The 12,799-nt window shown below is 41.2% G+C and overlaps 1 protein-coding gene across 8 annotated transcripts in view; it reads right to left on the bottom strand.

Annotated features, from left to right (window-relative positions):
• Nucleotides 1-12,799, bottom strand: part of HUWE1 (HECT, UBA and WWE domain containing E3 ubiquitin protein ligase 1) — a 334,325-nt gene that overhangs the window by 34,132 nt on the left and 287,394 nt on the right. For 6 of the 8 annotated variants that reach the window (XM_068112748.2, XM_068112750.2, XM_068112749.2 and 3 more), the window contains 6 exons: nucleotides 11,540-12,074; nucleotides 10,357-10,460; nucleotides 9,486-9,642; nucleotides 9,134-9,269; nucleotides 4,183-4,385; nucleotides 3,870-3,988 (listed from right to left, as the gene is read on the bottom strand). In XM_068112748.2, coding sequence (XP_067968849.2) covers nucleotides 3,870-3,988; nucleotides 4,183-4,385; nucleotides 9,134-9,269; nucleotides 9,486-9,642; nucleotides 10,357-10,460; nucleotides 11,540-12,074 — 1,254 coding nt within the window. The remainder of the gene's footprint in view (nucleotides 1-3,869; nucleotides 3,989-4,182; nucleotides 4,386-9,133; nucleotides 9,270-9,485; nucleotides 9,643-10,356; nucleotides 10,461-11,539; nucleotides 12,075-12,799) is intronic. The other 2 variants (XM_068112754.2, XM_078776065.1) reach the window with 1 other exon arrangement.

Raw genomic sequence — 12,799 nt, 5'->3', positions numbered from 1 at the left:
CAAAACTGTATGTATAATATATTGTATATAACTATATATATAATGTATAATGTGTATTTATGTATATTTATTATTTAATGTATATTTTATGTATAAATTTAATGTATATTTAATTATAATGTATATATATTGTATAACTATATATTTATTTATTATATTTAAATTTTAATATATATTTATTTTTAATATATTATTTAATGTATTATATTTGTCTATATTTGTATAATTGTCTATTGTATAATTGTATATATAATGTATAATATAATATATATTATTATTATTTAATGTATATTTACTATATATTTATTTTTAATATTATATTTAATATATATATATAATTATGTATTTATTTTGTGTATATACAGCCCAAAAAATGGGAATTCCTATTTTTGCATGGGGGAAAATTCATCACTGATGTGGCACCCCTAAATATTATTGGATTCCATTCAAATTTGGTGTGGTTTCCTTTGACACCAAAAGGAACAGAAATAGAGCATGTCCCGGAGAAAATCTGCATTTTGATTTTTTGAAGCCCACCCTAATATATATATATATATAGTTGCGGTTTTTGAACCCTCACTTGTGTAAATACTTGTAAATAATTCTCATCGTTAAAAGGTCAAAGGTAGCACCCATAGTTAGGCCACAGCAACACAGGTCACCTTAGAAATCCCAGTTATTTCATTATTATGTGTTTCAGATAAGGCCGTGTTCCCAATAGTTGAATCTGCGTTGCATCAATTAAATAAGAATAGGTCCCAATCCATTCCGGCCATTTTGCCAACCTCTCTCTCCCAATTCTATTACGCGCCTTTTGTTAGCAGCGTTCGCTGCCTCGCTGAGCGTTCGCTCAGGCGCCGCCATTAACCACGCGGTCAAGCACGAGGAAGAAGGGGGCGGAGCGCGAAGGACAAGGTGTGGCCCTGTCAACCAGCCATCAAAGGCGGAGCCGGTAAGCCCTTACCAACCAACCAGGGCTGAGGTGAGCTCGCTGGCGGGCGTGGTTTCCAAGCGCGCGGATTGATCTGAAAGCTCATTATATTAGCGCGATCGCCAAGCCCTTTCACGGACTCGCTGGGGAACACGGACTGCGCAGGGTACCGTCGTTATTGAAGGACTGGAGGATATTCGCGCTTTGCAAACGGATTCCTTCCGAAAGAACTGCGCACAACGGACTCGTTGGGAGAGAGGGCTGATAACGAACTTGTGGGTATGGGCGCTTATTGAAAGGACTGATCCAAGAGCGCACATTTGCGAAGGACTTCCCCCCCGCCATATGTAAGGTCCGGTCGCGCGCCAACGATACGCAGAGCTGCCTGCCGGGTTTCACCTGCGGAACCGGAGCCTGGACAGGGGTCGATTGGAGCCTGGATCATCTACCTGGACCTTCCACCCTACCCACCACAATCCCGTGTGAGTGTGTATATTTGTCCTGGGGTGTTAAGTTAAGACTGTATAGTTAAGCCTGCCCTGTGTCCTGCTTCTTCTTCTTCTTCTTCTTGTATATTTCTTTCCTTTCCTCTTCTTTTTGGTTGTTAATAAATTTACCTTCTTTCTTGGTTTTTCCCTAATCCGATCGCCTCCATCTTTTCTTCCATTGAGTACCTGTGGCACGATTTTGGAACCGCTATAATCGGGTTAGTCTTTGTTAATGGCTCGGGCCGCGGATTGCTAACCGCTCGGCAATTTCCATCTTATCCGTGGTTCGAGCGGGAGTTATTTCCCTGCTCGCGGTCGGTGTTGGTAATTAGGTATTTGGGACCCAAATTGACCAATCACCCTACCCAAGACCGACCGGGAGTAGCGTTGTAGCTTCCAGGACTCGGGACGGCCAGCTTAAAAGGACAAGGAGATTAACCCCCCCCCCCCCCTTGATAAGGGGAGCGCCGACCCCTGAATCCGCAACAATATATATATCTGTCCTGTGTTGTGTTGTCACTGAACTACTTTCTCAAACGTTTGTTAAATCGTACCAAACTTCCGGTATGCACATATCTCTCACATCGGTATGTCCTAAGGGTATTTTTTTTTTTTAATTTTCCAATATATATATTTTTATTTTTTTTGGAATTTTTTTGGGAAAAATTATTTTTTTTCAACTTCAATTGTTTATAAAATGTGATATCACGTATATTACAAATACATTTGTGCAAAATAATTGTTTGAATTATGATTGGTTTAAACCATGACAAAACGGCAACTCGGGTACAGTCATTTATCTATATATCTACACATCTGGGCAGTGTCTGTGTTGTCACTTAACGACTCCCTCAAACTTTTGTTTCCGTGGTTGTGAAGTGTTTTTAATAACGTTGTGGTGGTTTTGAATCACGTGGTAGTGAGGTATTTTGAATTATGTGGTGGTGAGGTGTTTTTAAATCACATGGTGGTGAGGTGTTTTTAAATCACATGGTGGTGAGGTGTTTTGATTTACGTGGTGGTGAGGTGTTTTTAATTATGTGGTGGTGAGGTGTTTTGAATTAGTTGGTGATGAGGTGTTTTGAATTACGTGGTGGTGAGGTGTTTTGAATTACTTGGTGGTGAGGTGTTTTTAATTTTGTGGCTGTGAGGTGTTTTTATTACGTGTTTTATGGCTGTGGGGTGTTTTTAATTTTGTGGTGGTGAGGTGTTTTTATTACGTGTTTTATGGCTGTGAGGTGTTTTAAATTACTTCATGGTGAGATGTTTAGAATTACTTGGTGGTGAGGTGTTTTGAATTACTTGGTGGTGAGGTGTTTTGAATTACGTGGTGGTGAGGTGTAATCGTCCCAAACTTCCAGTCTGCACCTACCCCTCCCCTATGTATGTGCTGAGGGGTTCTTTCTTGAATATACTACTGTGTTCAAAAAGTATCCGACCTTTATTTTTCGTGCGTAAAAAAAAAGAAGCTAGGGAGGCATTGATTGGTGCACGTATGTAGGTGATCCTAATGCACACGCGTGAATTTTTTCCTACCTGCAGAAGCTGTCATTCGATGGCAGACCGCCGATGAGTGAGGACATGTAAGTGAGCGCCGTTGGATTTTCGTTTTTGACAAAATGACGGAAAAACTTGAACAACGCTACTGCATCAAATTTTGTGTAAAGCTTGGCGATTCCCAAGTGGAAACGATCCGCAAGATTCAACACCGTTCATTCCATTATGAAGGAGGATTTGGGCTTCAGGAGAATCTCAGCGAAGTTCGTACCAAAGCTGCTAACGATTGAGCAGAAGCAACTTCGTTTGGAGATCGCACAGGACATGCTGGAGACTGTGAACAGCGATCCCAGCTTCCTCAACACAGTGATCACTGGCGATGAGTCCTGGGTTTATGGGTACGACCCAGAAACCAAGTTGCAGTCATCACAATGGAAGCATCCAACATCCCCGAGGCCAAAAAACACAAAATTTGATGCAGTAGCGTTGTTCAAGTTTTTCCGTCATTTTGTCAAAAACGAAAATCCGACGGCGCTCACTTACATGTCCTCACTCATCGGCGGTCTGCCGTCGAATGACAGCTTCTGCAGGTGGGAAAAATTTCACGCGTGTGCATTACGATCGCCTACATACGTGCAACAATCAACGCCTCCCTAGCTTCTTTTTTTTTTTACGCACGAAAAATAAAGGTCGGATACTTTTTGAACACACTACGTACATACATATACATACATACACATACATGGTGACATGGCTCTGAGGCCGAAACCTTTGAATTGTTTGTCATATAACTTTTACAGCGAGAATAAGGCATTGGACAGGAAACGGGGGAGGTGGTGGAGGGGATAGGTAGGGGAGGAATGAACCCTGTCTTGGCGAGGTCAGTTTTCAGCAAGCCTAGTGCCCCATAACACTCCTGTTGTCTCAACATCAACCCATCCCCCAGGCCTCACGCCAAGCGCTGGCTGCTGCAGCTGCCTTCTCCCTTCCCTTACGAGCTGCATTATGGCGTCGGCTTCTGCCTCAAGTTGCCGCACTGCTGCCTGGATGCTGCACGCTGCTGTTCCAGAACCTATGGTGGATCAGGGTAAATAGTGTGGTGTTGCAATAGAGTGGTACAGAAGCTGGTGACCCCCCCAAAAAAAAAAATTCCACAATTTTAGAAAATCCAACTGAACAGACATAAGATATATCAAGTCAGCAAACAACATGACAGTAATGGAGCGCAAGGTTGCAAATAAAAATGAGCACATTACACCGACTTACCCTGCCTTGTCGCCGGCTTGGCTTTCTTGTTGGCTCGCCTGGCTGCATCCCTAAGTTGAATGATGACCTGAAGAACGCGCAAGAAAAATTTCTGGCTCGAGGTCTTGGATGTGAGTAGTGACATAGAGGGCAGTTGGAGCTCACGTGCCGCTATAGAACGCTTGTTGGAGGCCACAATCACCACATTTTCTGAGAGATCAAACCTGGGAGTAAAAGTAAGGCCACATTTTCCATCCAGTCCATAAAGAGCAATCTCAAACAAGTTAAATTCTCACAAAGATAGACATACTTGATGTGGAGAAAAACATCACTCACAGAACACAAGTACATTAAGAATATTGATTATATTCCAGTTTATTAATCTTTTGCAAAGATGTTCCAATTGGAAAGTTGAAATTTGGCAATTTTCACGTCATTCGACCACTACGGGCAAGAGCCCACTGTATTCAATTATAAAGTCCCCATTTCTGCTTAAAAATGAACACAAACAATGTGAACAACGATATTCTTCATGAAAGTACATTTATTGGTAAATAGTGAAAAATCTATAAAAAGGAAGCTTCCAACAGAGATTGTTTAAGTTCCTTGACAAATATAGTGCCTTCACTTGTTGCTCAAGGCTATTTTAAATATGGCTGCAAAACATTATACTAGCCTGAAGTCGATGGCACACCATCGCAAATCCCCACACTTTCCACCAACAGCAAAGTTGAAAGATTGTAAAACGTTCCACAAGGAACGAACCAATATCAAAATGTTGAGATTTTAAAAAAAAATCTTCTGTTTGGACCTTAGTGATACCTAAGTGCCCACCCCCCTGGGGCATGAACCGGGGGTCAAATCCCAAAAATTTGGTACATATTTGAAGCGTCCCCCAATGTTAATTGACGGTGTATAGATGTATAAGGTGTATAAGTCGTTGTTGCACCTGGAACGAAGTTCATGGGAGCTTATTCGATGGCGCATCGTCCGTCCGTCAGTGCGTCCGTAAACACTTGCAACTTCTCCGAAACCGCTGAAGGGATTGTGACCAAACTTGGCACAAATGATATTTGTTGTGTTGTGACTAAAGTCCGTTCACGGCATTAAAAATTCTGGGTCTAAGAGGGTTTACCGGGGTCAAAGTGGATCCGGGTTTGACCCCCCAAAATAGGAATTTGCTTTTTCCTCTGAAACTACAAATACTATTTCGATAAAACTTGACCACAACCTTCATCCCCCATGATGTACCGAAGTTTGTTCATGGCACGAAGAAAATCGAAGTTTAAGGGGATATACGGGGGGTGGAGGGCATGGAGTCCCTGTATAGAGAGAGTTGCGACATGAAGAGTCCGAAAAAAATTGGTCACGTGGTCTGTGGGCGCCATGTTGTTTCCTGCCCGATCTTCGCGTGTTTCTGGCCTTGCATTGAATACATACGAGGAACGCTCTATTTTATTGTCTGGCTTTGTTTGTTGTCTTTAATAATACTTAATAATGTGAGTATTGTCTTTAATACTCACACTCATTCAAATGACGCCAAATACTTAAGATCACACGCTGATAAGACTCTCCTTGTCTGCAATAGAACTCATATGCCATACGGGGACAAAGCCTTTTGCAACTCAGTACCTGCCCTCTGGAACAAACTACCGATAACTATTCGGACCTCACACAACATAAAAACTTTCAAATCAAAACTCAAAACACATTTATTCCCAAAGTAACTTAATTGTATTTTTTGAAAAGTAGCTTTAAGTCGTATTCTTCTAAGATTGTGTAATGTAAGTTGTAGTCTTCAAGATATGTTGTGAAGCGCTTTGTTCATTTCATGCTAAGGCGCTATATAAATACTGTTATTATTGTTATTATTATTATGTACATGTATGTAATTTGGAATAGTTTAGATGTTCACCAACCAACTAATTGTACATTGCTATGAAAAACGGGTATGTTTTACATGCATACTCTTCCATTGCAAGTCTGGATTACAATTTCTGGGCCTTTTATATAATTACAATTTAATTGTGCATATGTATTTCTCCCGGTGCGCCTACATGAAAAGTTAAATTACTTTTTAATTTTCATATTTAAAATCAACATTTCTGTCATTTGTCAAGACGGTTTTAAGGCAATCTTGTTATAATAATAGGAATTTATATAGCGTAAATTGCAGGAGCCTCTAAGCGCTTACAAAAGAGAAGAAAGCCAACGAGATGAATATACAAATACAAATTATACAAGAAGAAAACCAAAGATATAATCAGATGTAGGCATTTTCAAATAAATGAGTATTTAACAGAGATTTGAAAATGTTCACATTGTGGGCTTTGTGTGCATGCATGCTAGTCAAGAAAGTAAGACGCAAAAGAGCAAGCTAGTCCAGAAAATGATAGGCACTTCCTGTCCCCTCTTTCCCTTTTATTCCTTTTCCCCCTCTCCTCCCAACATAAAACTACATTTCTGAACAAAGATTATTGCAACAAACAAAATCCGATTCTTATCTTGGACGAAGAGAAAATCATATCAAAAGCGAGGGGCACGGTGCAAATCACAAATTACACAATGTAGGCACTCAAATTTTGTACTAGGTTACGCACAATGTATACACACTAGCGGGCAGTGCACTAGTGCGTGGCGCAAACAATGGAAACAAAATGGCTTATAATTCCGGGTTGTCGTAACTCTCTCTATACAGGGACTCTAGGTGGGCGGGGTCAAAGTGGGTCCAGGTTTGACCCCCCAAATTAGGTATTTGGTTTCTTCTCTGAAACTACTCATAATTTTGATGAAACTTCACCACAAACTTCACCACCCGTGGTGTACCAAAGTTTGTTCGCAGCGTTAAAATGAATCTGCCCCTTTAGGTGTTTGCAGGGGGGTTGCCCACAAAATAGGTATTTGCTTTATTTTCAGAAACTATACATGCAATTTCGAAGAAACTTCACGACAACATGAATCACCCATGATGTACCAATGGAGATATATAGTTCAATAGATATATAGTTATATAGATAATAGATATATAGATAGTTATAGTCTAGTTATATAGATAATAGTTAATAGTTATATAGATAGATAATAGATAGTTATATAGATAATATAGATATATAGTTCAAGCCATTATAAAAATTGGGGTCTTCGGAGGTATACGGGGTTGGGGGAGGGAGGGTTGTCCCCTAAAATAGGTAATTTTTTGTTTGTTTCTTTAAAGTCTTATGATTATGTTAGTATGATTCTACATGCTGCCCTGTCTTCTCGCAACCATTGAAATTGGTTTAAAATACCTTTAGTCGGTGCAGTATACTGTTTATTCTACCAGGTGAGTGCCATGGGTATTGCCCCAATGTTTGACATGTGCACCCATTGGTCGGACAGCTGCTGGACCCACCCACATTTATCGCTCGACTCCACCCACCATGGCACCCAGACCAAATAATATGGCCACCATCTTAGGTTTCTGGTGGGCCGAAGACATCAGACCTGTGGACTTCTACTGCTTGTACACTGTCAAGGTTTGTTGAATCAGATTTCCATTGGCTTCGTTTGGATCGAGTGTTACTCACGATGAGGAACCCAGACAAAATCTAATCGTATGTCAAATAAAAATTGTTAGTAAGGTTTAATGAAGCCCGTCGGAAAGCATGGTATGTCAGAAATCAAGCGTTACGTTATGTAATCAAGCGTTATGTAACTTAAATTGCGAAGAAAATAGCATTACATAATTTTTGAAAGGCCCCGTATTGGGGTTAAACAATCCGTGACCGTGTGACGAATCAGCTCATTCTGATATAACCGTGGGGAGGGTGACATATAACCGTGGGGAGGGTGACATATAACCATGGGGAGGGTTTCCCAATCGCGCTGTTCATCTTATATGGGTGCTTTAAATGCGCGTTTCCCAATCGACCCATTACTGAATTTTGTCACAAGTTGTGACTATAGCACGATCATCTTTGATAAATACAGAGAGTCAAGCAAGAAATCAGCATGTACCATTTTTAAGTCGTTGTTATGACGAGGCTGGGGTTCGAACCACTGACCTCCCAGACTCAGAGTGGATGCTCTAACCATTATATCACAAAGTCTGGTATACTTTGAAATGAACTTGTTTTATGTGATCACCAACTTAACAAGCAGCTTCAATTAACTTTGTGTTGGTAAACCTTGTTGTTGTTCTTATATTTTAACCAAACAATTCAAAAGTAATGCCACCGAGATGCTCAACCCATTGTGTGCGCACAGACGTGCATTGTAAAATATACATGAGTGGTTAATTGGAGGTGTAGTAAAACACGTGGAAAATCCGTATTATAATACACTATAGACAAACCCATTAACTATTCATGTCCTTATTAATTCATGCAAAAGCAATTTATGTCTCCTAATGTATTTTCCCTGCGTGTGATGTACATGCAAGGTCCTACAAGAGCATGAAATAAAGACAGAAAGAAAGAAAAAAAAACTCCAGATAAAAAGATGGGTGTTGATTCGACTTGCCGCTCCAATCTACGTTGGTCTGTTTTTTACCCTTTCTCTTCTCAACTCCCTTTGCCCTTGCACTACTGACTTGTTTTTCTCCATACACCAATCATTTAAAAAATATTTTCCAGCTGTTTGGGTGCTTCTGGTTTCCTTTGAAGCAATTAGTAACTATATCATGGGTTCTAGTGATGGTGTATGTAGGAATGCATCATGTTGGGATACAAGAGTGCATCACCAACATTTTTCAGCCCCTAACCTTCTTCCACATTACCCTTTCTTGTTTATTTCTTTGTCATCTCTCATAAACTGTCTTCCGCAATGGCTGGCAGTTAGACATTAAAACCCAAGATTCTTAATCAGAGCCTTGTCCGTTTAGCTCTGGAGTATATTCACATTTCATGTTAGTTTTACATTTAATGTTAGACATGGGCACAACTTTGATACGGTGCCCATTTACAAATAGGCTGAACCACACTTGAGTACTTACCTACTGACCATGTGTCCACGCACTTTAGCCCCGTGCAGGTGCTCATCTGAACCAGACAGGTCAGTTGCAGGGCTATCATCCATTCCTTTCTTGGCTTGCTCCAAGTTGTACTCCCTTAGTTCTGCGAGAAGCATCCCTGCCGGAGAATAAACCCCATGATATTACCCATGAACAAACGATAACTGTGGTTGGAGCAAAAAAAATGCATCGGACTTTTGCCAAAAAATACAAATGGCTATGGCAATACTGATATTTGACCAAGTTGGCAGGTGAGTAAGAAAACAAGCAAGTAAATATATGAAGAAAGTACACAAACAACACGAGCCAGAAGCAACAGCAATACCAGACATACCGATCTGCTGACACACAGTTTGACCAAGCTGTCGTGCTCCATTTAATAGCAGCCGTAACACAGTGTCACGTGTTGCGTGCTCGCCACGGGAAAGTTGCAGAAGCAGATTAGCTGCATCCTCCAAGCTCTCCTCTGAACATGAGTGTGACGTTAGCACCTGAGTGATGAAGGGAAAAATACATTCAAGAATTGAAAAGCATGAACAATGGGTGATGCATGTGCAGAAGGCAGTGCAGGCATTGGTAAAGAAAAAAAATGTAAAAACAGAAATGGTTTACACGAAGCATGCCTACCCGTCGCTCCACTGATGGATTTCATAAAAAGACAGCATGTTGTACTTCAAACACATTGCATGTCTATCTGCGAGTCTCAATGAGGATGTAAAATGAAGTGAAGCACGAAAAAAAATAAAAAATAAAAAGGACATTTTATACCACGTAGTTGTTCTTGGTACCGTCGTGGTTGTTGTGTGTCCTCTTGTGTACTTCATACATTTTTCTATTGCTTCATCTACTGTATTACAATACTATTGTATAATTTTGTGTGCTCCTTCCATGTCCATGCCGGTGTACGATTGCAAATGCAAGATTAAAGCTCCTCGCTCGGTTTTCTTCTTATTCGGCTTCCTTTCTGGAAAGCCGGGCTTTTGCGATTAAATGCAAACTAATTTTTGTTCCAAGTTAATTGATTACCAGCTTTCCATCGGTACCATTTTTATTTTTTTTTCTATGAAAGCAGGAACCCTTTAGAATAAAGCGTGACGGACACGCACGCATGGACGGTGCTCATTTTAGTACTGTAATACATCATATCATGACCGATCATCCCACCACCCCCCCCAAACATGTTACAGCATATGCATGTCCCTTACCTCCACTGCAAGCTGCAGCTGTCGTTCCATCAAGCCCGCTGGTGCTGCCACAGGCTCGACAAACGGCGTCACATCACCAGCTTTACTGGCCAGCACCATATTCACTATTGCAAGGTTAGAAAAGCAAAATATTTTGGGGTGATTCTAGTCTCAAAACCTCATATTTACAAAACTGAAGTATCAGTTCCAAAAACGTTTAACCTCTCAAATATGTTTTCTCCAAGTTCTGCTTTCAAATCTCCTGGCATTGAAAAGCAAAAATACCTTTTTTAATGCTTGCTAAAAAGTAAGATTCAAGTCAATGCACTCACCTTAAGATTTTTCTTCATACGTAGTTGGGAAAGACAAGTCATTGAAGTTACATTTATATTTAAGACAGTGGCTCAAAGCCAATGCATTTTAATAAGGTTTCATTCACACATTGAAGAAAACTCACAGAAAGACAACCTGGAAACATAATGCCTCCGACGACTTCGTCAGCGGAGGCATAAAAATATATACTGCAAATACAAAATCAAACCCCCCCCACCCGCCACCCCTATTCGCGGTTGTTGTACCTCCCCTCCCCCCATTCCCGGGAGCCCCCATGATCTGAAATCAAAAAATCAAAGGATGAGTGATTGTCCGGGCTGAATGAATGAATGAATGATCGTTTTAAGGCCGTTTTCCCCGCGAGAGCAGGGGTTAGCCTTGCGGGCCCCATGACAATCATGGTTCCCTGTTTGAGGCAATGTTTTTATGGCCGGATGCCCTTCCTGACGCCAACCCTTAGTCGCCTCTTACGATGCGCAGGGATACAGTGTACCTATTCTAAATCGGGGTACACACCGTGATCATTCATCCCAGCAAGCTGGTACTCGGAAGGATGACAGGCTGAGTCAACCCCCCTGGCGTTAATTCAGCGATCGACCGGGATTCGAACCCAGGATCCTAGGATCCCAAGCCGGCACCCTAACCGCTAAGCCAACACCAGGCTTACTTTCTTGTATTCATGTGTCAAGTTTCAGAACAATCAGCCGGGTGATAAGAGGAGCAGCAAAAATAGCAAAAAGTTAACGGACGGACGGATGGACAGAAAGACATCCGGACATAATCACCCATTTTATAAGTTCATCTCTTTGAGAATCGAGATGAGATGACCTAAAAATTAATTGACATTGGGTGTTTTAGATCACAAATTTACCTGAGCTGCTTCCAACTGCAGTTGAAGACACTGGTGCTGTAGTACTTGTTGTCGTTGTAGTGCTCGACGTGGTGTTTGTAGTTGCACCATTTGTGGCCTTGCCACTGTCTGGTAGTGCAATGGATACCAGTGAAAGAAGTCGAAGCAATTTCTCAGTGAGTAGTGGGCTGCGGCGAATAACACTGTTAGCGAGCATATTTAGGAGCTGTCCAAGTGGAGATGTCTCAAGACTGTTCTGGGCCCCTTCAGACTCTGGCAAGCCAAGTGGAGTTGTCCCACGGTGAACTGAAGCCTTCCCCTTCCGACTCACATTCATGTTGTCCAATTTCACAAGGAGATCCCAAAAGTCTGTGGAAATGCCCCCTGGCCCAGCGAAAGGCAAAGCGGTAGCAAGGTTGAGTGACTGTGTCACAGCAGTGACTGCTGATGAATAGCAGGTGACCTTCCCAAGTTTATCATGCACATCTCGTTCTGTCTCATTTGCCATAGCACATGTTTCTTTGGGCTTGACTTGGGTGAAGTGACCTGGAAACACCTGCAAAAAAGGTTAATCATTATTTTGACACATTTACATATCTGCAAATCAGCAAACATAAACAATTAAAAACTAATTTTAAACAAGAGTGGAATTGCTTTGCAATACATGTCCCCTCCTGGGCCCAATGAATGTTCTTGTTCCAAGCACTCAGCAATTGTGAGTCATATACAGTAGGACAAATAGTTTTCGGTATGCAAAGCTACTGTAGAAGTTGCAGTAACTTAATAAATAAAGCCATGTACCAAGTTTCAGTTCAATATGTCAAAAGCCATGTACCAAGTTTCAGTTCAATATGTCAAAAGCCATGTACCAAGTTTCAGTTCACGATGTTAAAATGGCAAGGGGATATGTATAAATATGTGATATATTCTGAGTCCAAAAAGGACATAACTCCATTAAAAATTGGCAAACCACCCCAAAACTCAAACTTGTTCTGCAACTTGTCATAATAAAGCAATGCACGAAGTTTCAGTTCAACATGTTAAAGGGTATGGAAAAAAGATCTGGAAAACCACAGGTGGGACGGAAGGCAGGTCGGAGAAACAGACGGAGAGCAAACCTATAGTGCCCTCTGGTGAAACTGGTAGCGGACTAACAACATCGGCAATCGTTCCTCAAGGTAGAGGCAACAACATGGTGTCCTAACTGGTATTCCATTGGCACATCACACCTATAAATAAATGCACCAGACTAATAGAAGAGACCTTTGATCCCCAAATTTT

The sequence above is a fragment of the Myxine glutinosa genome, chromosome 4 (assembly GCF_964187855.1).
Source record: "Myxine glutinosa chromosome 4, kmMyxGlut1.1, whole genome shotgun sequence".
Taxonomy (NCBI): domain Eukaryota; kingdom Metazoa; phylum Chordata; class Myxini; order Myxiniformes; family Myxinidae; genus Myxine; species Myxine glutinosa.
Note: the sequence above shows the minus strand (reverse complement) of the source record. Positions and strands in the feature narration are given on the sequence as shown.